Source organism: Colletotrichum siamense, assembly GCF_013390195.1.
Source record: "Colletotrichum siamense strain Cg363 chromosome Unknown KSG_Cg363_contig01, whole genome shotgun sequence".
In the NCBI taxonomy this organism is placed as follows: Eukaryota; Fungi; Ascomycota; class Sordariomycetes; order Glomerellales; family Glomerellaceae; genus Colletotrichum; species Colletotrichum siamense.
Genome location: NW_023501014.1, coordinates 371,189 through 394,967, shown reverse-complemented (window position 1 = coordinate 394,967; position 23,779 = coordinate 371,189). Strand labels below are relative to the sequence as shown.

The following is a 23,779-nucleotide window of genomic DNA, read 5'->3' as shown; positions in this document are numbered from 1 at the left end:
TGATAGCGAGCACACCAGGAAGCTTACTTGGTCACTCTGTAGGGAATATAGGTAGTCCAGGGTAGTCTACTTCTCTATACCTCCCTCATCCTACTCTATCTAGTTAAGCCTCAGTCTACTCTACTCTAGTTATGATACTCATGCACGGTGCCCACTGTCTCGCCCTCGCCTATGTGGATGACATGCGCCGTGCGGGCTTGGTCCTTCGCCCACTTCTGCAGCTGCGGCGCGAGAACTGCGTAGGCGCGCGACATTGAAGTGAAAGCCCCAGCCGTGTAGCTGGAAAGCTCGCCCCATCTCTTGATAGCTGGTTTCGACCCCTTGCGCATATCCTCCATTGACGTATTCTCGAAGATGAAGCCTGTTGCCTCCAACGCCTTGATCGTGCGCTCCAGGGCCTCCCTCATTTTGCCGCGCGCCAGGGCGCACTTGCCGAGGGACAGATGGCCGTCCCAAGACCCCAAACGCAGAGCTCCCTCACGGCTCGGGTAGCTTTGGTCCAGTTCTCGCACAAGTCTCAGGGCTTTCAGCTCTTGAGCTAGAGACGTCTTGCAACCCCGGAGGGCCTGAAGCATATCCTCCCGAAGAGCCTGACGCTTCATGAAGACTGCCTTTGGCGTCATTTTCTTGTCGAGACACAGCTCACACTCGCAGGTGAAGCCCCATCTCGAGAATCGCTTTTGAGTCGCCTTATAGTCGTCTCCGATGTCGATTGACTGGTAGCCAAAGACCAGCTCTGTGCCAGCGGGCATATCCCGCGACGCGCGGACGATCATGACGTCTCCGATAAAGGAGCGGCAGCAGTTTTCCAAGCAAGAGTGGTTGATATGGGAGGCGATGGTCCAGATGCCGCAGGTAGTGTGTCCGATTTCCACTTTCTTGCCGGGTTGTGGGAGGTTGGCAAGCATCGTGCGCGGGGCGCCGGAGCAGTTCAGGCTGATGGTTCTCTCTACGAGGAACCTGGGAGAGAGTCAGCGAAAGGATCGTAGGTGACGCAGAGAAAGATGCACTCACGTGTCAACCGGGGGATCCTCTCCATCAGCCGGCTTGACGGCGCGGTAACCTCCTCGGTGAAGGTCCATGAAACGCGGCATCAGACATGGGTTGTGGTGCAGCTTCTGTACAACGGAGGACACAAGGTTGGCCTGGCCGCCCATGCTCGATCGATTCGTACTCATGTTCATCAAAACCTTGACATTCTTGCGACTAACGGGGTCATCTTCGTCGGCGTAGCAGTAGGCGAAGGCCTTCTCGCAGAGGAGCAGGTCACCGGCCTTGACGGCCTTGGTGACGAAGAGACCGTTGCCGCGTCCTGGGGAGACACGCACTTCGACGGGCGAGGAGTATGTAGCGCAGTCGATGATCGGCGGGGTTGCTTTGGCTTGCTTGTACATCTGATTCCATGTGTACTCGCCTGTTGCCTCCTCGTGCAGGCGGATCCGGGTCTTCTTGAGTTCATTCTTGGCATCCTTGTTGTCGGCATTGAGGTCGAGGAGCTCAACGAGTCTGCTCTCGGCCAGGCTGAACTGCTGCATTGCGTAATGTGCCTTTGCTTCTCGGAAGAGACCCTTTTCAGTAGGATTGCCGCCATTGCGAGCTCTAAGGGCATCGTCGAGGGCCTTTTCGGGGCGGTCGAGGCGTAAGTTTGCCAGAGAACGGTTCAGGAGGGCTGCTTGCTGCTCTGCGGGGGTTGTGGCGAAGCTGAGTGCATCGGAGTACCTAACAAATGTTAGCTTTGCGAACTCGTTTGACGCCCAGTGATATTGTCAGACTGACAAGCGCTCAGCAGTTCCCCAATCCTGTTCGGCGACCGCCGCGTTGCCTTGTAAGCGAGTCTGCTCCGAATTACCTCCAATGCTCCTGGGAGACCTCCAAGTCTCTGGGACACGCTCATCATTGCTGGGAAGAATGACAATATCCCCGATGTGGTCCACCCGCAGGCTGTACGAGCCGCTCGGGGTGTTCTTGAAGAAAGGCTCCTTGATGAGGCAAACGCTGCCCTGAGGCAAGACGTCGTCGGCCTTGACGAGGCTCTCCTGCGGCTGATTGTACAACTGAAGCAGGACAGCGGTACCCTCTTCGTCTTCTACGATGACCGTGATTGCGCTGGGTCTGTGGGTGACCGTAAGCGTGCGGACAATGACGAGATGACCGCGGTGGTGCTCCTGGAGCTTCATCTTCGAGATCGGCAGCGGCGTGAGGGTGCGGACCGGACGGGTGCAGGGAGGGTACGGCGGAGGCACATGGGTGGTGATCATTCTTTCGATGCCGTCGGGAAGCCCTCTGGAAGATATCGCGGCGTTGAACTGGCCGACCAAGAGGGAGGAAGACAGATGGTCGCGGGGAATCTCGCCCTTGCGACGGTTGGAACGCTCTGCATCGTCGAGGATTGCTCGAAATTGAGCCGCCATCTCCGATGACTCGGAGACATCCTTGATATCCATGGCGAAGTTCGAGGGTGTTGATGAGGCGACGAGGAGTGTCAGCGGAATTTGACGAACAGAGATCAGGGCGAAGGAGAAAAGACGATGGAAATAACGATAGAGACGATTGGAGACAATGGCAGAAGACGGCCACAGCGGACAGTAGCAACAGAGACGACGGCAGCAAGAACGCAGGAAATGGAGCTGCGCAGATACAAGGAGACCAGGCCGTCTCCAGATACCCGCCTGAAGAGTTTTCATACAGGTACCAACGAACAAGCCGCGTGACGACAAATCGAATCGGGTGACTACACAACGTTGGAAACTTCCATGGCCGTCGCTGAGAAAGAGGCCTAACCAAAGAACCAACGAAACAAATCGGCATGCCTCAGCTATTCCAGTTGGTGCTTTGTATACACAAGTTCAAAAAGGGCACTCAGACACGCAGAAGAAATTGAACGGTCTCCTGCATCAACCCAACTGGCATAGCTTCTGTACGCAAGAAAGGCTCATGCTCTCGGTTCAAAGAAGACTTTGATCACAAAGAAATGTTCTCGGTTGAAGTACCTCTAACCCATCAACTTCTGAGTGCTAGCCCCGCGATAACTAGGGACTGATAGTCTGACTCTACCACGTGATGGGATTGTCAATCTTGCTGTCTGCATGGATCCCACACTCCCTAAATCGGTTCATAATGTTCGTAATATCGCAGCCCTCGCCATCAATACACACCTCTCTCAGACGAGGAAAATTGCCCCATTCAATTTGATCCGCCAACCATAACAAGTCCTCAGCGAGTTCCCAACTGAGCCCGGCAAGGTGAAGACGCTCGAGAGAGGCCGGAAGATTTCTGATTGGATATGCCGAATTGTCGAGAGAGTTCATGCTGATCCATAGGCTCCTGAGCTGTGTAAAGTCCTCAAACGAGGAAACTCGCCTGCTGAATGGATCCTGTCCATCGTTCGGGCGGAAGTCCAAAACAAGTGTTTGCAGGGACGACGCACGATTGCGACTGGCGAAGGCGAAGGCGAGGCACGAATCGCCGGGGTGTATTTCAAGGTAGTCATCCTCAATCTCATGCATTGATTTGATGTGGATGAACGTTTCCAACATCTCGCAAGCCTCAATGGTGGATGGTAGATCAGCAAGTTGGACATACACGCCGTGAAGAACCAAAGAACGGATCTGAGTATTCCTGAACGCACCTACATGTACCCAGCCCAGGAGATGATAACGTTGAAGAAACAAGTCGTCAAGTTTCGGAGCGGCGATGAGTAAATTCTTCAGAGCTTCGTGTGATATCCGACTAGGCTCGCTTTCGTCGAGATCGTGGCCTAAACCACGACGGGTGCCTCTGAGAGCAAGCGACTGGAGGACTGGGAAGCGAATGCCTTCTATCAGGCCGCAAAAGTTACCAATGAAGCGGATATGAGGCTCTGAAACTTCCAGAAAGAGCTCCTCCATACATTGTAGGTGCATCAGGAGCAGAATAGAGGCCATAAAGGTGAAGGGGACTGATCCTTTCTTACAAGCCTCATAAATTGTGAACGGTCGCCCGTGAATGAAATTTAGATGCTGGGTGAGGAACCCGAAACGCCTATTGATTGCGATGCCCAAAGAAGCAGCTGTCTGCTCCAAAAACATAATGTCGGCCTCTTGCACCGTCTCGAGGCTGTTTTCGAATTCTTCGATGTGTAGGTGAAAGTCCCTGATGGATTTGCGGATGACGTCGTTCCATCGAACGAGCCTCAAGAGCGAAATCATTTTCGACGCCGCTGCCTCTCCAGTGATGCTGACGGACATGTAGGACTCTCTAAATAAGAGCTCGCGAAACTCTTTGTTGACTAGAGAGAGGTTCATGACAGCTCTCTGCACCTGATGAAGGATGTGGTCAATCTCTTCATCAGTGGTGTTTGTGTGGAGCACGTGCCTGGTAGAGCGCTCGGATCGAAGGATAGAGCAGATGATGAGAATAACTTCCTTTGGTAGGTCGACTAGTTGCGCCATATTGAAAAAGCCAGGCGGGGTGGCAAAAGAAGGTTAGGTGATGTAGAGCAAGCCTGCTGTTGTGTTGGTATGGAGCTTCTGCCTGTGAGAAGGAAATATCTAGAGAAAGGAGTGTACGAGCTGTGGCCACAATGAATCGAGATGGTTTGTAAATGGCAGGCCAGGTTATTTCTTATTGCAAGGGTGGCAAAAGAAAAAGCATATGACAGCTGGGTTAGATTATCTTGAATGGCGGGGTAGGTTTCCACGCGTATGCGAATCATAAGTCTGGAACATGCAATCCAGTGTCAATAAGCTTCAATCTTCTCAGAAGATCAGACAAATGTGGAGGACGCCGCCCAGTCTACAGTTGGTAACCTTATTCTTTCACTCTTGTTTGAAAACCTAATGTATTAGAGGAGGAAATATTCATCGCCATGTCGAGTCGAAGGCAGAAAGACCGAAAGGCAAATCGCCCTCAAGGCATGGATAGCGAAGACATCCACCTAAGCATATTCCTCTCGGCAAATCTATAGCGAGTGGCCCGCTTCTTGAAGGAACTTACAGTATAGCACTCGAGTAAAACTGGCCCATGGGCCACTTATTATTACAATGAACAAGACTTGTGACTTGGTTTATTTTCACTCAGAAAATGAACAATGCTTTACTTTTTATAGGTTTAATATTGACAGCTATCTACACCAATCGTAAATACAAAGGTTTAATGTACATGTAGAAGTATAAGACACTCATTTGACCAAAGCCAACTCCGTCCTCACCGCCAGACAGCTCAACTCCTCGAATGCAAGCGACTACTGGTGCTTAAGCGGGGTAGACGCGAATAGGGGTCTCAATGGGCTCAGGGGGAGTGAGACCAATGGTGACCTCGTAGCCCTTAGGGGGGTGGAAGGCATCAGGGAGCTCGATGATGTTCCTGTAGTAGTCGGGAAGGCGGGATCCGTACCAGAGCTTGGCAATGGCAGGGAGGATGGAACGGTAGCCACCACCGAGAATGTCCAGGTTGGGAGCGACGTACAAGTGGGAGGTGTTGGAGTCGCTGCTGAAGACACCGCCATAGCTCTGGTTCCAGTAGTAGTTCTCAAAGATATCGCCGGCGATCTTGGTGCTCCACTCGCGGATCTTGTCACCGGTCTTGGAGCCGACAAAGTTCCAAACGTTGGCACCGACGTCCCAGCGGCCGAGGGTGTGGAGATCCCAGTTGGCCTGGACGGAAGAAAGCTCAGAGTAGTGGTTGTAGAAGGCGTTGTCCTTGGTGCCGACGAGCTCCTTGGGAACGGCGGAGCCGAGGAGGATACCGGCGACGTGGTTGCGTTCGAGAGGGTACTGGCCGTTGGCCTGCCAGGTGATGTAGACAAGGGTGCGGCCATCGTTGAACTTGGGGTCCTGGAGGAGGGGCTCGACGAAGCTGCGGGTCCAGTTGCAAGAGACGGAGATGTTGGTGTCGTGGCCGTTGTTGTACAGGTTGGGGGTGACGAACAGCCACTGGGGAAGGCGGTCGTTCTCGAGGTCCTCGTAGAAGAGAGTCAGGTTCTTGATCTTGGCCAGGCGATCGGGGTTGAGCGTAACGGAGTCGAAGCGGACGAGGAGGTTGTGCTTGCGAGCGTAGTCACCCTCCTCCTCATTGTCGTACTCGAAGCCCTCAAAGCCGGTGTAGGGGAGACCCTCGTTGTAGTCACCCCAGCTGATGCCCTTGTCCTCGAGGAGGTCGACAATCGTGGAGACGTTCTTGTCAACCAAGAGGAAAGAATCGCTGTTGGTGCCGAAGTCGTCACCGCTGGCGGGGGCAACGTAGTTAGGCTGAGAAGGAGTGCCAATGCCGTACATCTCAGTGAGAAGGATACCCTGGTTGATGAGAGCCTGGCAGTTGGGGTCGGCGATGGAGTTGTTGTAGGCGGTGGTCTCGAGGTAGACCTGCATGATGCGGTCGAAGACCTTGCCCTTGACGTGAGAGGTAGGAGACTCGGTCTTGGCAGTAGCGGCGGCGGCAGCCACATCGGCGCTGGCAGTCGAGGTGTACTGGATGTCGGCCGCAGTGTTGACGGCAGTGGAAGAGACACTGGCAGAGATAGTCGGAGTAGGGTGTCCGTGACCACCGTTGCCGTTGCCGTTGCCATTTCCGTGGCCATTGCCGTTGCCATGGCCATTGCCCCAGTCGCCGCCATTGTTGTTGCCCTTGCCGTGGCCGTAGTCGTTGTCTTTGCCATTGCCTTTGCCATGGTCCTTGTTGTCCCAGTCATTGCTTTTGCCGGCATCACAAGCAGGAGCAGCCGCGGCGATGCTCGCGGCGGCGAGAAGCGCAAGGAAGCGAACCATCTTGGATTCTTTGCTGTAGCTCTGTTGTCAAAGAGTGTTGTTCTGAAGAGAATGAGAATGGAATATCAGAGAGTGAGAGTCCTCAAGAGAGAGAAGAGAGTGAGAGATGTGGATGCGGATGAGGAAAGAAAAACTTGACTGGAATCGCGAACATGATCTCTGGTTATATAGCCTCTTCCATACTTCATTTTCGATGTTGTCTCTCTGGAAGGGGGAGAAATTCGCTGCTAACTGCGATGGGTCCTTGCCCTCGCAACTTGCCTGTGCTTGCCTGAGCATGTTGCGAGGTCTGAGAACGAGAGGCTTGCCAGTCCCGCCTGGAAAAGCTCGTTGTTGATGTTGGATCCGAGCTCAATGAAGACTCAGCACAACCCCGAGTAGCATAGGAAATAATTTCCCGTTTCCGTGTTCAAGAGTGACATCCAGATGCATACACTCCGTTGCGTTGACAGCGTCCGCCCCCAAGTTTGACCCGGAAGGAAAATTTTCCGCTAGCTTAGAAACCCCTTAAAACCCCCTAAACTTCACGTTTTAATAACTCTATGCGTACGTAATGCGCGTAAATAAAAAATATATCAATCGATAGCCCTCGATTAGGTGATTATAATGATATCTTTTTTATTCTCGCGTATTACGTACGCATAGAGTTATCTAAGTGTGAAGTTTAGGGGGTTTTAAGGGGGTTTCTAGGTTAGCGGACACTTAACGCAACGCTAAAAAGAAAAAACGAAACCCCCGGCGCGTTGCGTTGAACTGTCCGCTTAAAAAACCCCTCAAAATTAGCTTTAACTTCACACTTAGATAACTCTATGCGTACGTAATGCGCGAGAATAAAAAAGATATTATTATAATTACCTAATCGAGGGCTATCGATTGATATATTTTTTATTTACGCGCATTGCGTACGCATAGAGGTATTAGTAGACGAAGTTTAGGGCGATTTGGTGGTTTTTCGGTAAAAAGCCCCTTTTTTTGCCTTTTTCGGGCTAAAAACTGCGGGGTGGACGCTGTCAACGCAACGGAGTGTAGGGCTGAGAGCTTACAGCTGGGCCGGACCCGCAAGGACCCTGAAAATAGGACCCTTGGACAGAAATGTTTGCAAGCCTGTCTGAGTCCTTCTCAACCGTTCCTACCGTTGCTAGATGATCGCAAGGGCGCTGCTGCTCGAATATTAGGTCGTTCGTCTGAACGCAGAGCGGAAGCCACGAAGCTTAATTCCCTTCAGACGATGCTAATTGAGCACTATTTTGCGGGTTGTGTGGTCTGGGCTCTCGGTGTGGCTTGTTGGTTAAACCGACTTAGTCTTAGGAGGGAATCCCAAGACCCGGGGAAGCTGATCCTGCACAGAACAATCAGCAGCCATAGCTCCAACTGTTCGCCTGATGAATCCGTGTTCGGGCAGTCAATGGCACGTTACGAAAGCCGGATAGATCGGGGTTGAACCGGCGCTATGGTCAACGAATCTTGGCATGGGAGCTATTTTCTGACTGTTGTAAATGTTGACGAGGGAGAGAAAACACAGTTAGCCTACGAAACTAGCCGCGTCGAGTAATGTTGAGCTTGAAGTTTTCACGTTTGGTGAAAGTGAGTCCCGGCGAGCCAGGGCCATCACGAATACTACTTCAGAGCAGACGAGCAACATCTCAGATCGTCGAGTTGGGAAAGTATTGATGCATAATACACAGTCAATACAAAAGAACGCGAGTGTGGGGCGATGACCCGGCGACGATCAACCCTTGGACTCTCGGGTGCCCGATGCTAGCGTGGACTAGCTTGCTGGCACTGGGATCCGAAGGCTTGCATATTGTAAAACAATGGGCTACCGGCGGTTAGACAACCTGGAGGAGAGGCTTTATCTTAACTCCTGCAATTGAACAACGACTGCCATGCAAACCGGTTGGCATGGTAGCTGTCTTCTTCCCGGACTGATCTCGGTCCCTTCAACCCCAAGGTATTATTGGAAACAAACATTGTATGCAGCGAAGCACATGAGGATCGTAACCGGTGAGTTAAACTGAAAATGATTAACATATTCTGACCAGTATCCGAGCAATTGAAATATGGTTGCCTCTGCGGCACTTTGATGAAGATCACACTGTTCATTCTGACCTCAAACCCCACGAGAGAACGCATCAACAGTTACATGTACAGGATGTTGTGTAAGGCTTGGTCGCCGCTGCGTCCTGGGGAATGAATGTAGCAACAGACACGTTTTTATCAAAACCTACCGCTTCCAAACGGTGTACGATTTCATCACACCATTCTGCCAGTCTTGGAGGACGTACGACGACCAATCCACGCTTTGGCAAGTTGGCTCCCAAGTCTTAGCACTGCCAGGACAGTTGTACTCGCTATAGCCTTTGAGTCAGCTTTGTTTTACCGGAATTACCAGTGAGATAATGCGGAAGAATAGAACTTACTTGTAAAATCTAACGCATGTGTTTCCCTTCAAGATGACCCAATTTGCCTTTTGAGCCCAGCCATCAGGACCGCTTTGCATGTTCACTTGAGCATACAACTGTTAGTGTAATTGCTGGAAGGGATTTGGTGCCAGAGTTGTACTAACCGCAACTACCAGCTGCAGGGCAGACCTCATGCTCTTCATAGGGCTCGCCGAAAGTGCTCCGCATGAATGTTAGACTGACCTGATCAGTGCTGCAGACTGCAGAGACCAATGGGGCGAAAAGAGCGAGACTCAAGAACTTCATTGTAACAATGCGTCTGTATTGGAAGAGGTCGAAGGCGAAGTGAATGAAGCTGAAAGAATCTGCAAGCTTGACATGAACTCATTCATCAGCTTTTCAGTTTGACCTCAAATCAGGTCCATTTTATAGTTTCTTACGGCCCCCAAAATCTCATATGTCTCCCTTCCAGGCAGTTGCATCGCTAATTTCTGACCTCGTAGGATGCTGCAACTTTGGCTCAAGTGCGACTCAGCCAATGAGAGTAGTCTTGGCCCCAGAACCACCTTCCTAATCTCATACACAAACGGCGATGGAGACCTTGTTATCCAATAGCTTCTGACCAAGCTGGCGCACTGGAAGAAAACGTGCGAGAACTCGTATTGAAACCCACATAGGTATGGCCCGATGTGCTCATGATAGCTATTGAGCAGGGAGACATAGGAGCTGAGCAACAGCCAAGCATGTAGGATCGCGGCCTTTGCCGATGCAAAGCTACCGCCCGTCTTGGCGCTCGGGGCATTAATTAACTGCCTGAAAGCCTTCCGTTGTTTCTATGCAGTGATGAATGCTGCGCATGGCAGCGCTTTGGGCCGTCGGGCCCTGGTTGGTTCCGAAAATTCGTGCCGTTCAAGTGCTTCCGAATGGTAATGGGTCTCTGTTACTTCTAGAGAAAAGTCTAGGCTTTATGCAGACTCTGTCGTACCCTTCCTCGCCTCCTCGGCCCATGCCTTACTTTCTCTCCTCAGTTCCCTCATCACATACCAAAACGTAGCACCTGTCCATATTCCAGCCCACACGAACGGCAGCGACCAGCCGATGGTGTAAGCAACATCGCCGTCCAGAGTGAAAATCAACACTGTGCAAAGCACGGCGCAAGCTTCTGCCCCGACGGCCCAGAACACACCCAACCGTCTCAGCATTGCTCTGAATACATGGCTTGCTTCATATCTCCTGTCCAACGCGACTCTGAATTCCGTTCCACCGGATCCGTCGACGGCACAGATGTCTTCGATGAGACTGTAGATCCCAGGCCGTAGTTGCGCGCCTTTGGGTATAGACGAGATGCGGCAGGGTGCGGGGACGTGGAAATAGCGCATAGTGTCGACTAACAAGAGTTCGGTGCCGAAAACGAAGAGCATCGTCGTGACTGGCATAGAGAGCAGGCGGATTGGTGGGTGTTCTGGGACGGTGCCCCTGTGTCCACTATCAGAATCCATCCACTAACATAAGCGGTACTACGTAGTTACCGGAGGACTTACACGATCAGTTCAATCATGATTATGATCCAAGCAAATGAAAAGTTCCAGTGGAACCAGTCCAGGTACCAGCGATGCGCCCCGATGACTCTACACGTGCTCCCCTTCCTCCATAACCGCCAGAATCTGAGGAAGTACTCCACGATACTGGCTCCTCCAACTGCGGCAGTGACAATTGAAAAGACCGCGTTTGGGGTAAGCTTCTCTTTCTTTTCGGTGGCCGTGTTTGTTCCCGGCCCGACGCCGTACCACAGACCAAAGTATAGAGCTATCGGCATCGCGATGGAGTCGAAGAGGATCAAGGTCCAAAAGAGGAATATCGCGAGTTTACGGGTACGCAGAGTGTAGTTAAGCGGGGGAGGGGTCGGCTGGAACGTGGGTCTCGACGGTCCTCCCTCATCCGCAGGAGAGGCCGGTTGGGCTGTGTGCGTCGTAGACGGCCGCGGAGACCGGATAGATACACCCGAAGGTCGGGGGGATCGGGTCGGCGACAGGGAGGATCGCCGGGTCATCGCTAAGGAGGGACGGCCAAAGGGACCATCGTAACGGCGATCGAAGTCATGGCTTGGCCTTGTCTTGCGATGCGTCGGCGAAATAGGAGCTGAATGAATTGGCGAGTTGGTCGTGTTGAAGTTATGCAGGCTTCTCGCCTTCTTCTCGTCAAGGACTAGATCCGGCTTGTTGACGTCCTTGCTCGAGTCTGCTCCGACTGTCCTCTTCTCGTTGTCGGATGGAGGTGACATGGCGACACGATGACCTTGGGTTATCTGCAAGCTGTGCCGACCGAGCATCGTGGGATCTCGCCTGGAGGCATCATCGCTGGTAACCGGATGCGGATGGGCCGGATTTGTGGCCCCATCGTGTTCCGGACTACGCTTCTCATCCATGATTGAACATTGGCTGGTGTGTACTTCGAAGTCTTGGGATACGCAAATGTTCGCTTGAACAAATGCAAAAAATGAAAAGAAACATTAAAACATTACCTAGACACAGGGCAATCGGGGTTCTATTAGTTAGTGATCGCGTGGTGCATGAGAACGGCGAAAGACATCCCGTCGCCAAGACGCAAACGAGAAGACGATCATGATCACCTAAAGCTCCAAACGGCAGGTAAAGGGTACAAATGATGGCGCCGGACGATCAGTTGGGAGGAGGTCCCTGAAGAAAGGTCGAAGGCTCTAGAGCATCATTGTGGGACAAGGGTCACAGGAGCAGAGGCTCCGTCGGGGGGAATGATGTCAGAATGAAGACCGTGGCGAAACCGAGATGGCCTCCCCTGTCTCTGGTGGTGTTCATCTGCCAATTAAGAATGCGGAGGTTGCCGGTTACGTGGACATTCAATCAATGATGCCTCTCGGTTGCATCTAAAGAAAGCATGATGTTCGGGAGTCTCGTGATGATGCTGGGGGCTTTCTATCATGATTGCTCTGGATGCGCCGGAGTGAAGAAGATACTGAAGGGAACATCCTGAATCGACACAGAGATTAACAGCGGAAGATGAGATAAGCTCTGGCCAAGGGCGCTGCCAAGCGACTGCTGTGGCGTCACCCACTGAAACTGTTCCTGCAGTGCCCTGAATTTCGTCGAATGTCGCTGAACTCTGCCCGCTTAGTAAGTTCATTCTCCCTTGTGAGTGATAGAGAACAGGCGGTGTTGATTGGCGAAGATCACTGTGCCGGGGTTCACCTCCGAACCCCTCCACTGAAGGATCCGACGATGCATGCCCGACCCCTCATCCCGGCCTCATGAGGCACGGTCGATACAATGACCATGATATTGCTGAGTTAAAAAGGCATCTACTAGATTTACCGAGGCTTCGTTTGCGACAATGCGCTTGATCAACACTCAAACGTTGGAGCTAGAAGATTTCGCCAGCAATGATCTTGTTCCTCCCTACGCCATTCTGTCCCATACGTGGGGTGACGGTGAGGTGACCTTTCACGATTGGCAGGATGATGAAAAAAGAGCCAAAAAGAAGGGCTTCTACAAAATTCAGTCAACATGCAGACAGGCTGTCCAGGACGGCTACTCACATGCATGGGTTGACACCAATTGCATTGACAAGAGCAGTTCCGCAGAGCTATCGGAAGCTATCAACTCCATGTTCGCCTGGTATGAGAACGCCGCCGTTTGTTATGTCTACATGCCCGATGTTATACAATTACCAACCAAGGGATACGGCACCCATTTTCAAGAGAGCAGATGGTTCACGCGGGGCTGGACCCTGCAAGAGCTCATCGCTCCTCGAAACATCGTGTTTTACGGCCGCGACTGGGAGATGCTGGGGACAAAGGCCGGGCTCGTCACAACCATAACGAAACGGATCACCAAAATTCCCAGAGAGTGTTTGCTGAACGAGCAGCCTCTCTCCAGCTTCAGCACAGCACAGATAATGTCATGGGCCTCTTCACGCGTTACGACCCGCCCAGAAGACCAGGCGTATTGCCTTTTGGGGTTGTTTGGTGTCAACATGCCGCTTCTCTATGGTGAAGGCTGCAAGGCGTTCGTGAGACTGCAGGAGGAAATCATCAAGATATCCGACGACCAGAGCATATTCGCCTGCGATATGGAAGCTCTAGCTATGAGTGCCTCCATGGCGACTTCCCCACGCCTTTTTTCTCGCTCATCAGAGGTGGAAAGACGAGCGCCTGCCGCTTCTCATACGACAACTCTTCCCCCATTCTACTCCATGACGAATTCGGGCCTCTCTATTTCTCTCCCCCTCGTAGAGACTTTGTCGCCTCATTTTGTTCTCGGAAAGATCAGCTGCATGCTCTCCGGAGACGGCGGCGGACCTATTATGCTGCCGTTGTCTTCACATGTCAGCGACTACCGACATCAATATACACGCGTGTCTGTTCCATCGGCATGGATCACATTGTTTTGCGATTCGATAAAGAAACTGCTTCCTTTGTATGAGGAAAGTTCCGAGTTCCCCGAGAATTGGGCCGTCGACTTCGACCCGGAAGAGACGACCACCATCATGATCACAATGCCCAAACCAGCCGAACAAATCTATCTTCAGAGAAGAGTCTTTAGTCCTTTGAGGAGAATGGGAGCTAAGGTGTTTTTTCTCATCGTCTTCCCGCGAGGACTATCGCGATATCGTCTTTACGCTGCCGACCCGCCAGAGGCTCTCGAGGAGCGTACAAGCATGATGGCTATGGTGGGCAAGAGTGACGCCGATGAAGTCGGTAGAGGTCTTCTCATTTTCAAGAAAAAAGCCTCCGGTCGAGAAAGCGGGAAATACGTGGCAGTTTATCTCGAGACAGGGCTGGACGAGGACCTTCCGTTAGAAGAGCGATTTTACGGGTGGCGCCGCAGATGTCGAGTATTTCCGGACTGGAATGTCAATCATACTCTGAAGGACGTCAAACCTTTCAGCGACGAGTTCCTCGGTGAAAGGGGGAGGGCGAGCTGGGTTGGCGACTTCCTAGTGACGGCGAGGACTATGCTTCCGGTCGATTCTCCGCATATACCAGGGACTTCCACCGTCTTAGTAGCGGAAATCATCTTTGATATGAATCGATTCCGGGACATGAGAGGGCGTAAAGGATCAATCAGCGAAACCAACGACTCACAACATTACAGTATGATGCTGCGTGACTCGGAAGGATCAGACGTTGAGCTGTAGGGAAGAGATGGAGCGGTAGAAGTGTTTTAAGCCCGAGTCGACGCACGACTTCAAATTTCGCCTCCCTTTTTCATCTCCATCACAGCCTGTTAATCCGTTATGTTTTTGATTATCAGGAGGTTTGAGAAGGGAAGCAACCATCACGCTTGTCGTCCTTCTAGAGGCCGCCTTAATGTTTCCGGTCGTGTGACCGATCAATCATGTTAGTCACTAAATTACTTACAACACACTCAATCACGCGATCTCACACTTGATGAAAAACGCTGGATAGGTTCAAATGCCTCTTATACTCATACAGGCTGCAGCACAGCTGCTCCGGCAGCTCAGCTGACTTGCCATCAACTACCTATGATCGAAAACAAAATACGCTAACACTGGACGTTCTCATATAGTCGTCTGACCGCTGACAATGAAAATTCTCAACTACCTCCCCTAGCCCGCACGTCTCGCTTACTGGGGCATAACCTCAGTCTTGAAGTCGGCGTTGTTGGTAGCAGCCTCGTTGCCAGCAGCGGGCGCGGCAGGAGCAGCAGGAGCAGCGGGAGCAGCAGCGCCACCGGCACCACCCTGCTGGGCACCACCGGCAGACAGAGCCTGGATACCACCGTCAAGGGATTGGTTGATTTGGTCAACGGACTGCTGGGCGATGCTCTGTCCGATGGCGGGGACCTTGGAGACAACGGCGGTGCTGAAGTCACCGGCGACAGCCTTCTGCTGCTTGAGCTGGTCAACGGCGACGGAGGTGGCACCGAGCTTGTCAAGCTCGGGCTTCTTGTTGGTCAGATCGGTGACGGCGGTCTGGACGGCGGTGGTCAGGCCGCCAGCGGACTGCTGAAGAGTGAGGGCATCGGTGAGGGAGAGCTCCTGGGCGCCCTGAATTTGTTGGGTGCCCTGCTTCAAGCTGGTCTGGACCTTGTTGGAGGCATCGAGGAGGTTGGCGGCAGAGTTGGGGTCAGAGGCGGAGAGGGCCTAGAAAGTGTTAGTCTGGATGAATAGAACAGATGATGATGATGCATACCTTGACAGCGGTGTCGAGGTTGCCAAGGGAGTCCTGGACACTGGTAAGAGCACCCTGGATGGTCTGGAGTTGACGCTTGCTGACGAGGGAAGCGGGAGCAGCGATGGCAGTGCCGGCAATCAGAGCCTGGACGAAGACGTTGGTGAAATGCATTGTGATTTATGTGTTGTGTTGTTAAGCGAAGGCTTTTTGAGTATTGTCGAAGTGAATGCTTTGGTATCTAGAAGATGCTTTGGAAGGTAAGAAGCTGTAGATGCTGATGAGATGGGAGGAAGAAAAACTGATTAAGACCAGAACTTCATGTCCTTATTATACGACTTCTTCGACTGTGCCGCGAACGCCGCGAATGTGTCTCCTTCCCGCGGCCTACATGATTTGACGCAGCTCCCTTCATCCGAGCTGCTTCCAATACCTCACGACGGTAAGAGACACCAGACACCGTACGATTCGACACACACACACGTGCAGTGTGGCTGCGGCGCAAAACCGTGTACCTCGAACAGTCAGAGTCACCATCGCGGGAGCAAAATGTCAGAATCGTCGCCTCAAGCTACTGCAACTCGACGCCTCCCGGGTTCGTGTTCCGGCTTGGGAGGTTGTGTGTGGTTCTGCGGCCGAGAACCGGTGCCCTTCTCCCTTGAAACGCGTGCCGTGCGGTGCGCGGCTCGGTCATTGACCATGGGAATCATGGCTTGGCGGCCATCAGACGAAACAAAACAGCAAGCCACGGACCCTGAATGGGAAACGTCAAATTTCTCTCAACATGATGAACCAAACTTCTCAATAAGCTTTGTGGTCTGGGGCAGAGCCGCCTGGCCCCTACTTTTCCCAGAAGGGTTATCCCTTCTATTTTTGGGGGTCATAAGCTTTCTTGGTGTTCATTCAGTGCGGCGTGTGCGTTCATGATGAACCGCGATCTCAAAAACCGAAGCTGGTGCCGCAACATCTGCATTTCGGATGGCACCAATCTGTCAAAATACTGGCTTCTACTATTTGTAAACCGCCCGCGGGAGGTTAGTCCCGAGACGTTGCCGGGACAGGTTGGGGAAGCTTGACACCTGCTAGGATGTTGATGCGGGTGCAACCAACATCCAGATATTTGTGTTGCATGTTGATGCCTGCTCCTCACGATCCGATAGCCTCCCAACGCCACCCAGATGACCTGCGTATAGACAGATCGACAGACTTTACCAACCAGTTCGTCAGTCTTTTGGCCTGGTTCGTGGCGCAGATGCGTTGACTTCTCTCCTGCAGGAACCCCCAAAGCTGGTGCGGGAACGCTAAATACCGAGCTACTACTCGGGGTGTTCCGTCCGTACATGCGCCTTGCTGCCCCTAGCTCCTAAGAGGGCAGCTCGAACATACTTCTCACAAACGCAGGTTCATTTTTTCTTGTCGATGGCGGGAGGGCGCTAGTGCGGCAGTCAGTGTCATTGCGCGTGCGCACGTCGAGAGAGATGGGTGCACATGAGAGGGGGGAAGACAACTCGATGAGCACCTCGGTTATTGTCTTTCCATGCAAACAGCCGCGCAGACCAGCTGCCAATCATCTGTCACAGTCTGCATCTGACCTATCCGAGTGCGGTGGATGGTCCATCTCGTTGACAAATGTCGTGTCAAACGTCAGGTCTCGCCTCTGGCGGCCGGGGTCCGTGCCTGAGCGCGGCTAAGGTCTTGTCACCAATCTGATGCCAGGACGGGGGTGGCTGAAGGTGAGGGTGAGAGGGGAGAAAGGTTAAGCTTGTACCGATGGCTGCATGAATGACTGAATCTGTCATCATCGTAAAGGGTGGCCAGGCCAGCGGATGGCTCCAGTCAGTTCGTCGGATGGATGGCGTTTGCTTGGCTTGAAGGGTGTCAGAGTCCAGTGCAAGGGCACCTGGTGGCCAGCTCGGTAATGCCAATCCGATTGGTGAAACGTGACACACTTCACTCGATGTCTGGCTTGTCGATGCTCACCTCAGTCAAGTATGCGTGTCTTCACGAGCCTAGAAGTGGTTCGCCCGCCACGGTCGGCCGAGGTGTTGGAAGTCCGAGTGACTCGTGTACTCGGACTCGCATTTGTCACGTCTTGTTCATACTGCTCAGGGGTCCCTTCGCTCTGATTTGAGAAGTGCTAGAGTTTGTTAGACCTTCTGGTCTGATGTTATTGGAAGTGTGGTGGTCGGGAACCGTCACGTCCAGACTTTAGGGCGGGGAAGGTTACTGCGCCAGAGGGTAGCTTTGAGGGTATTTTACGGTCTGGAAGACGAGATGATGATTTCCTTTTGTTCAGAACCCTGCCGGAACTTTCTCGATATGGAAATTTGCGGCATTCAATTTCAGATATGACCTGATATTGGGTGAAACAGACCTTTCAAGAAAGACTCCTCAAAATTTCGCGACTCCTTACATGCGGGTATATAAGGACATTTTCCGAATTGGGCGATTAAATCATTCAGAGAATGTGCAGGTCAAGAAATTGACAGGCGCCGTCCTCTTGCGAGATGGTTCAGATTGTACTCATGTTAAACAGGTTCGATTGGGCGTCGTGGACTATACTACATGTATCTCGTCATTGACACAGCTTCTGGCACCTACGAACAGACCTCAGCCGAGGATATATGCGACCCACGAGCGCGATTTTCTGTATGGTTCAGGGTTCAGAGACCGTGGCATAAACTTCAGCTTTGGATGTCGTACCTTACTTTACCTCCCACTAGCTCCAAAATGCAATGCGGCCACCAGAGCTTGAAGCTACTTAGAAGTGAGTTCATCTGGTCGTGACGAGCACTTCGTCAAGTGTTTAGTTCTCTCGAAATTAGGAGTGTTGGACGCTATTCCTCCTTGGGACTCGTATTCAGTCTGTACTGAATGAAGTTTTCAGTGTAATTAATGAAGGGAATGAATGCTACATAAATAATGCCTACTAGGTATGTACATCAAGCACAAACATTGAACAAAAAAACGAAAGTAAAAGAGGATAAAGAATAGAACCCGACGAATACTTAAATCGCAGCAAAGGAGACGCAGAAAGAAAACCCCTGTCTCGTATATTCATACACGGCCGGAACGTTCGGGATGCCTCATACAAATTGGACGCTCGCGTTTTGGCTCCCAAGCTTCTCGCCATTCATGTATACCGCAATGTCCAATGATGCTCCCGATGGAATCATTTCAATCTCATAGGTTAGCTTCTTAACCACAATGCCACTTGCAGTCTTGAAATCTGGCAGTTCTGAGAATTTTGCTTCAACCTTCATCTGGAAATTGCTCTGGGAGTTTACCCGAAAGTCTTTCCGTTCAGGTGGTTCGTTTTCTTCGCATGTCCACAGCGTGACGTTGAGCTTTCCGTCAAAATCGCCCATCCTTCTGTACAACTCGTAATACTTTTCTCGGACTGGGTCTTTCTTGGAGACAACGTCCCCCTATCAGTCGTCGGATATTGGTTAGACTCAGTACCTTGAAAAGAACTGGAATGGCTTTCACTAACCCTTTGCAAATACCATTTCATTTGATTTGTGGCCATCCACTTCTTTTCTAGGTCATCCCACATCCTGTCTTCGCGGCGATGCTTCATCGGGTCATACACGATTGAGTATTTGATCCCGTAGCTTGAACGAGATACCGTGGAAGTAACCTTGATGGGCGTCTCGATCTTTGCTAACGCCTTTTCGTCAAAGGTAGCATGGCCTTCTAGGAAGCCTTTGTAGACTGCACCGCGACAAATTGCAGTTTTGCTGAAATTATTTTTATCGAGTAAGTTTCTCAATGCAATACCTTCAGTGGAGTAACGGTATCAGCTTACGGTTTCGTTCCGCCAGATTGTAGAATAGAGGTAGTCGGCCCGGAATATTTCGCTTTGAGATGTTCGTACAAGTACGGGCTTGAACCAAGTCCCCCAACCAGAATGATGCCCTGTTCAATTAGTCATGGATGCTAGCGCAGGGCGCTTCAGATTATTTCACTCACTGTCACCTTCAATCCTTGCCGGCGAGCCATACTGAGTTGATTATCGACAAGTTCGTCGATTCCTTTGAAAGAGTCTGCAAATGTTTTCTTAATGTGGGACCTGTGTCAATCAGCTGTGAGTTGTGTTGCTCCAGGCAAGTCAAGTGCATATTCGCTTGGAGTCGTGGAACTTACTCTTGGAAATGAATCCTCCCGTTCCTGATCAGCGGCTGCTTGGATAAGTCGGTAAGACTAGACGTAGAACCTTTGAAAGCCTCAGCCGGAATACCAATGGGGTACTCCTTGTGCTGATCGCCGGGATTGAATTGAGACTTAATTCCCACTTCCCATTTCTGCATGATCTCCTTGATACCGTGGGGGCTAAGATGAGACCACTGTCTCACAATGCGATCTCTACAGGCCGTCTCGAAAGCCTCGTCGATGAATATACCACCACATAAACGACCTGTAACAAGCTACTGTCAATGTTTAATCGCCTGCCAGATAAGCCGCATGACTTACCAGTACCCTCAACAGCCTCTTCGATGGCAAGAGGCTTGCTGTTAGTCACCTCGTAACTAATCAAATCCTTTAAGATGTTAGTTCGCCTTTCGGTCTCTAGCCACAGTAATGCAACATTGCCGATGGAGCGTGAAAGCAATCGAGAATATACGTACTACCGTTCCGCCGCCTGCATCGCAGATGATGAAGACTTCGTCTTTCTTTGGGTTTCTACCGGGCTCAGACAGCGTTGAGAGAGCTGCTGCCTCAGGCTCAGGGGCGAACGTAAGGATGGTCTGTCCAGCTGAACGAAAGTCCATGATACCAGCTAACCTCGCAGCCTCTCCCATGCCTTGCCTAGCGTAGTCTTTCCAGATTGCGGGGACCGTGATGACAACATGGAAGCGCAAGGCGTCCACAACTGACTCCCCGCGGGCTTTCTGGATGGTGTGGAGAGTGTGTTGAAACAAAGCTCGAAGATAGTCGGCGATGAGGTCGACTGCTCTCTTGCGAGTCTGGCGAAGGTATTTGCGCGCGCGAATCAGAGACTCTGACTCACGCAACTCTGCGCTCAGATCTTCGTCTTTCACCAAGAGAAGCTTGAACCAGCGAACCGGTTCTACTTCTAAGGGGATATCGTACCCCCACATGACTTTACCATTCTCGTAATGGAGCTCTGTAGGCACCTTGCCCTCTTCTTGGTCGCTGTATGGCCAGCTAACCAATTTGATTGCATCGCCGGCAAAGTCTGCCACGGTTGCCCACGCGACTCCGGAGCATCTGCTACGTGTCAATACTCGTACAACATTCGGGCACTCATGGCCACGGAATAATCCATTGCTCTCACGTAGTGCCGAAATCAATTCCAATGACAAGGATATCCTCGGCAGTGTCTCCCACTTGATTCTTGTAGCCACCACCCCCGTTGTTGTTGTCGTTGTTGTTCAGAGTCGTAGAGCTGCTAATGTTGCTGTCGCTATGACTTTTGGCCAGGTCCGCCCTGGAACGATTGGGGAGGGGACTCTCGTAAATTGCGTAGTCCGTTTTTGCCATCGTGAGGTCGCCTCCCAATCAGGGTAGGAATACAGAAACAATCACCGAATTGAATGGTAGGGAACAAATAGGCTATCAAAGCCAGAGTTGGCTGGACGGTCGAATCAACAACCCGTCAAGGCAACGCGGAGGCATTTGACGGTATTTGTATCTGGAGTGGCCCGCGGATTGCAGTGGAAGGCCGCAGCCTTATCATCGATGCTGGGCCGCGGCCCATCTCCGGCAAGGGAAGCCTCGCAGCGACGCGAAGCAATATGTGGAGGTGGTCACCTCGCTGAAAAGCAAAATCATCAATACCCGAGAACAGTCTAATTTCTAGGAGAAAGCGCACTGTATGATTAAAGTAGTGGATGTTGGAATTCAGCCCTCTCATGCTAGGTATTCAGCTCTCTGCTTAGTGTGGAAATCAGAAATCGCCCTTCCCAAACCATTTCTTAGTACCATGAGATTAAGATACGCTTTCTCAGGGACAAGATAATTGAGACCAAAGCCTTCCTAATGTGTGTGTGTAGGCACCGACATCACGGTCGTCACAGCCCCCTTCGTACTGGGCGCTAAAAATGCACTTTCATAAGACCGCAGATATGTGCCAACATCCAAGGAATCTGTACTTAAACAACCCAAAGGCTGCCTCCGGAGAGCATACAAACGTACCTTCGGAATAAGTGTAAGAAAAAGCCTGACGAGCACAGCAGGTGTTACATCCAGCCTGCTGGGGCGCAGCAGTCTTAGCCTGGTTACCGCCAAGGAGCCACCAACGCATGTTGGGTCGGTGCCTCTCGAAGCCGCTGCTTCCCTATGATAGCTGACCCATCGTTGGCCGTTTCGAACTCTACAAATTGCAGTGACACTTTCCTTGTAAGACACATAAGAACGTCGCCATTGCTACAACTAACTGGTGCCTTGTTAAATTCCAGGGCCTCCATGCTCAATACATCAGGTGCTACGTGTTGTATTGGAAGATATTACATGGCGTTCCTCTCCACGGATGACTTTATGATTGCATTTACATGGTATATGAGGGTGTGAGTGATTTATGTATGATAAGTCTTGACATAGCCTCCTGTGGGGGCCGGGCTACGCTTCCCAAAGGATTCCCTGCGTGGGTGACCAGGCTCGGGTGACTCTCGGAAACGCTGCTGACAGTTCTTATCCCACGAGGAAGCAGGCTGTAGGTCTTCCATACTTGGCACTGGACGCCACAAACGTGTTCATCTACTTGTAGACAAACACGAGGTCCCGCTCACACTGTGCAGGCTGTGTGCCTAATGCAGCCTGATTTCGCCTCATTCTCTCCTTCATGCCTTGATGTTCACACCTCGAAGCTCCTTTTAGATCTGTTACTCTACACCACATCTTGAACAGAGTTTTCGGTTTCTAAACGAGCGACTCTTTCTATGAGAAACATAGTGAGTGCATTTGAGGACCTCACAAGGCCAGAATGGACCGAGTCGGGTTACAATCCCAAGCCAGCGCGAGCGCGGGTCGTCTTCTCCCAGCGTCTCAGAGCCATACTGCAGAATCAAACATACCTTCCGCAATCCCTTTGAGCTCACATGCGGAGGGAGAACAACTCGCGTCACCGCGTAAGCGTGTCAGCGGCACCCCTCCCACACTTGCCCGGGCAGCTTCCGTAAGTATCAAATTTACCCTCGCACAAAGAGCGTACCTTAGCTCTAGAGAATCAAATTGCTAAGAGATCAAATTCAAGATGCCATATCAAACCCGAAAGACAACCATTGTCTTGGAAGCTGATAATAATGAAGCTCTTGATTACGTGCCTGTGACCAGGCAACAATACGAGGAAGAGATCGCACTCCGACAAAGGATTGAAGCCGATTTGGAGGAGAAAAATCACATGCTTGCTGACTACGACAACAAATTAAAAGACGCGGAGGCAGTTCTTGCCACAGTCCGAAAGAAATGGAAGCAGGCAGCCACAGACCTCGACAAGATGAAGTCTTCGCAACAGCGTGGTTACCACATGACAGACAGCGAGCTCAAGGACGCCGTGACCAGGCTCCGGTACAACATTAGCCGCTTCGCAATCCAGTACTTTGGTGGCAGGCTGCCAAGAGAAACCAATATTGATAGGATCATGGACTCTAAGGACTTGAACGGATGGAGACATTTGTCAAATTTCCTGGGTAACCGAGACATCACAATCTCATACATTGATTCTGATAGGCGACGACCCTACATTGTCCAGGCACTGATCTGGGACACAGTGTACTGGGCTGTGTTTGGCGAGGCACTCTGGGCTGGGCGAGAGATGTCCAAGTCGTTCAAAAACCTGTCCGAGCAATTGCAACAATCAGGTATGCCAACCACTCGTAGCCTCGAAAACTGCCAAATATTCATGCTTACCCTCAACAGCGAAGACCCAAGGTAGCGATTCTGACATCGAGGCATGCCGAAGATTTTGTCTATGGAGAGCCGAGACGGCAGCAATGGTTATTCAAATAACCAACTCGTCCAGGGCGGAACAGGAGAGTAGCAGCAACTTCTTCCTGGGCAAGATTGAATGGGTATGCGATCGCATTTGCAAACACCTTATGCCACTCACAAAATCCACCAATGGTCTCCGGGAGGAAGTACTTGATATTCTGAAAGAGACAGCGAAGCTTGACGAGGCCATGAAACGACAAGCTGTTCGCCTGGAATGGACCATTCCCGAGCCCCAGGGGCGATTTGATAGCGATACGATGACCCTAGCCAGCGGGGAAACTTGGGACGCCGACATGGACGGTATCTGCTTGACGACTTCTCCCGGGCTGGTCAGACAAGGTAAATCAACCGGTGACGATTTTGGAACCGAAACAAGATTGCTGTTGACGGAGGTATCTTGGTTCCCTAGTCCGGCAAAGGTTCGCCGAAACCGAACCGTCTAAGCATCAAGTACCGGAGGGAACAGGTCAGGTCGACATAGGCTACAAGACTTGGAGCAAGTTGGCTAGAGA

The 23,779-nt window shown here is 51.6% G+C and overlaps 7 protein-coding genes across 7 annotated transcripts; 2 read left to right on the top strand and 5 right to left on the bottom strand.

Annotated features, from left to right (window-relative positions):
• Positions 1-125: 125 nt before the first annotated feature.
• Positions 126-2,444, bottom strand: CGCS363_v000090 (uncharacterized protein; the record flags this gene model as incomplete). Its single annotated transcript, XM_036631939.1, has 3 exons — positions 126-960; positions 1,015-1,719; positions 1,777-2,444. The coding sequence occupies 3 exons, from the start codon at positions 2,442-2,444 to the stop codon at positions 126-128; spliced, it is 2,208 nt and encodes a 735-aa protein (XP_036502787.1).
• Positions 2,445-5,231: 2,787 nt separating this feature from the next.
• Positions 5,232-6,743, bottom strand: phoA-1 (Acid phosphatase; the record flags this gene model as incomplete). The annotated part of the gene is made up of 1 exon (XM_036631938.1): positions 5,232-6,743. The coding sequence occupies one exon, from the start codon at positions 6,741-6,743 to the stop codon at positions 5,232-5,234; it is 1,512 nt and encodes a 503-aa protein (XP_036502150.1).
• Positions 6,744-8,967: 2,224 nt separating this feature from the next.
• CGCS363_v000088 (uncharacterized protein) lies at positions 8,968-11,426 on the bottom strand (the record flags this gene model as incomplete). Its single annotated transcript, XM_036631937.1, has 5 exons — positions 8,968-9,094; positions 9,164-9,248; positions 9,310-9,365; positions 10,190-10,621; positions 10,687-11,426. 5 exons carry the CDS (start codon positions 11,424-11,426, stop codon positions 8,968-8,970), a joined length of 1,440 nt encoding a protein of 479 aa, XP_036502149.1.
• A 1,085-nt stretch (positions 11,427-12,511) lies between these two features.
• CGCS363_v000087 (Vegetative incompatibility protein HET-E-1) lies at positions 12,512-14,317 on the top strand (the record flags this gene model as incomplete). The annotated part of the gene is made up of 1 exon (XM_036631936.1): positions 12,512-14,317. One exon carries the CDS (start codon positions 12,512-12,514, stop codon positions 14,315-14,317), a length of 1,806 nt encoding a protein of 601 aa, XP_036502151.1.
• A 450-nt stretch (positions 14,318-14,767) lies between these two features.
• On the bottom strand, positions 14,768-15,488 carry mp1-0 (Cell wall mannoprotein 1; the record flags this gene model as incomplete). Its single annotated transcript, XM_036631935.1, has 2 exons — positions 14,768-15,286; positions 15,336-15,488. 2 exons carry the CDS (start codon positions 15,486-15,488, stop codon positions 14,768-14,770), a joined length of 672 nt encoding a protein of 223 aa, XP_036501797.1.
• Positions 15,489-18,400: 2,912 nt separating this feature from the next.
• Positions 18,401-20,819, bottom strand: Hspa12b (Heat shock 70 kDa protein 12B; the record flags this gene model as incomplete). The annotated part of the gene is made up of 8 exons (XM_036631934.1): positions 18,401-18,742; positions 18,808-19,054; positions 19,123-19,232; positions 19,287-19,386; positions 19,461-19,731; positions 19,788-19,854; positions 19,943-20,546; positions 20,614-20,819. 8 exons carry the CDS (start codon positions 20,817-20,819, stop codon positions 18,401-18,403), a joined length of 1,947 nt encoding a protein of 648 aa, XP_036501799.1.
• Positions 20,820-22,530: 1,711 nt separating this feature from the next.
• On the top strand, positions 22,531-23,710 carry CGCS363_v000084 (uncharacterized protein; the record flags this gene model as incomplete). The annotated part of the gene is made up of 2 exons (XM_036631933.1): positions 22,531-23,137; positions 23,196-23,710. 2 exons carry the CDS (start codon positions 22,531-22,533, stop codon positions 23,708-23,710), a joined length of 1,122 nt encoding a protein of 373 aa, XP_036501798.1.
• Positions 23,711-23,779: the final 69 nt, after the last annotated feature.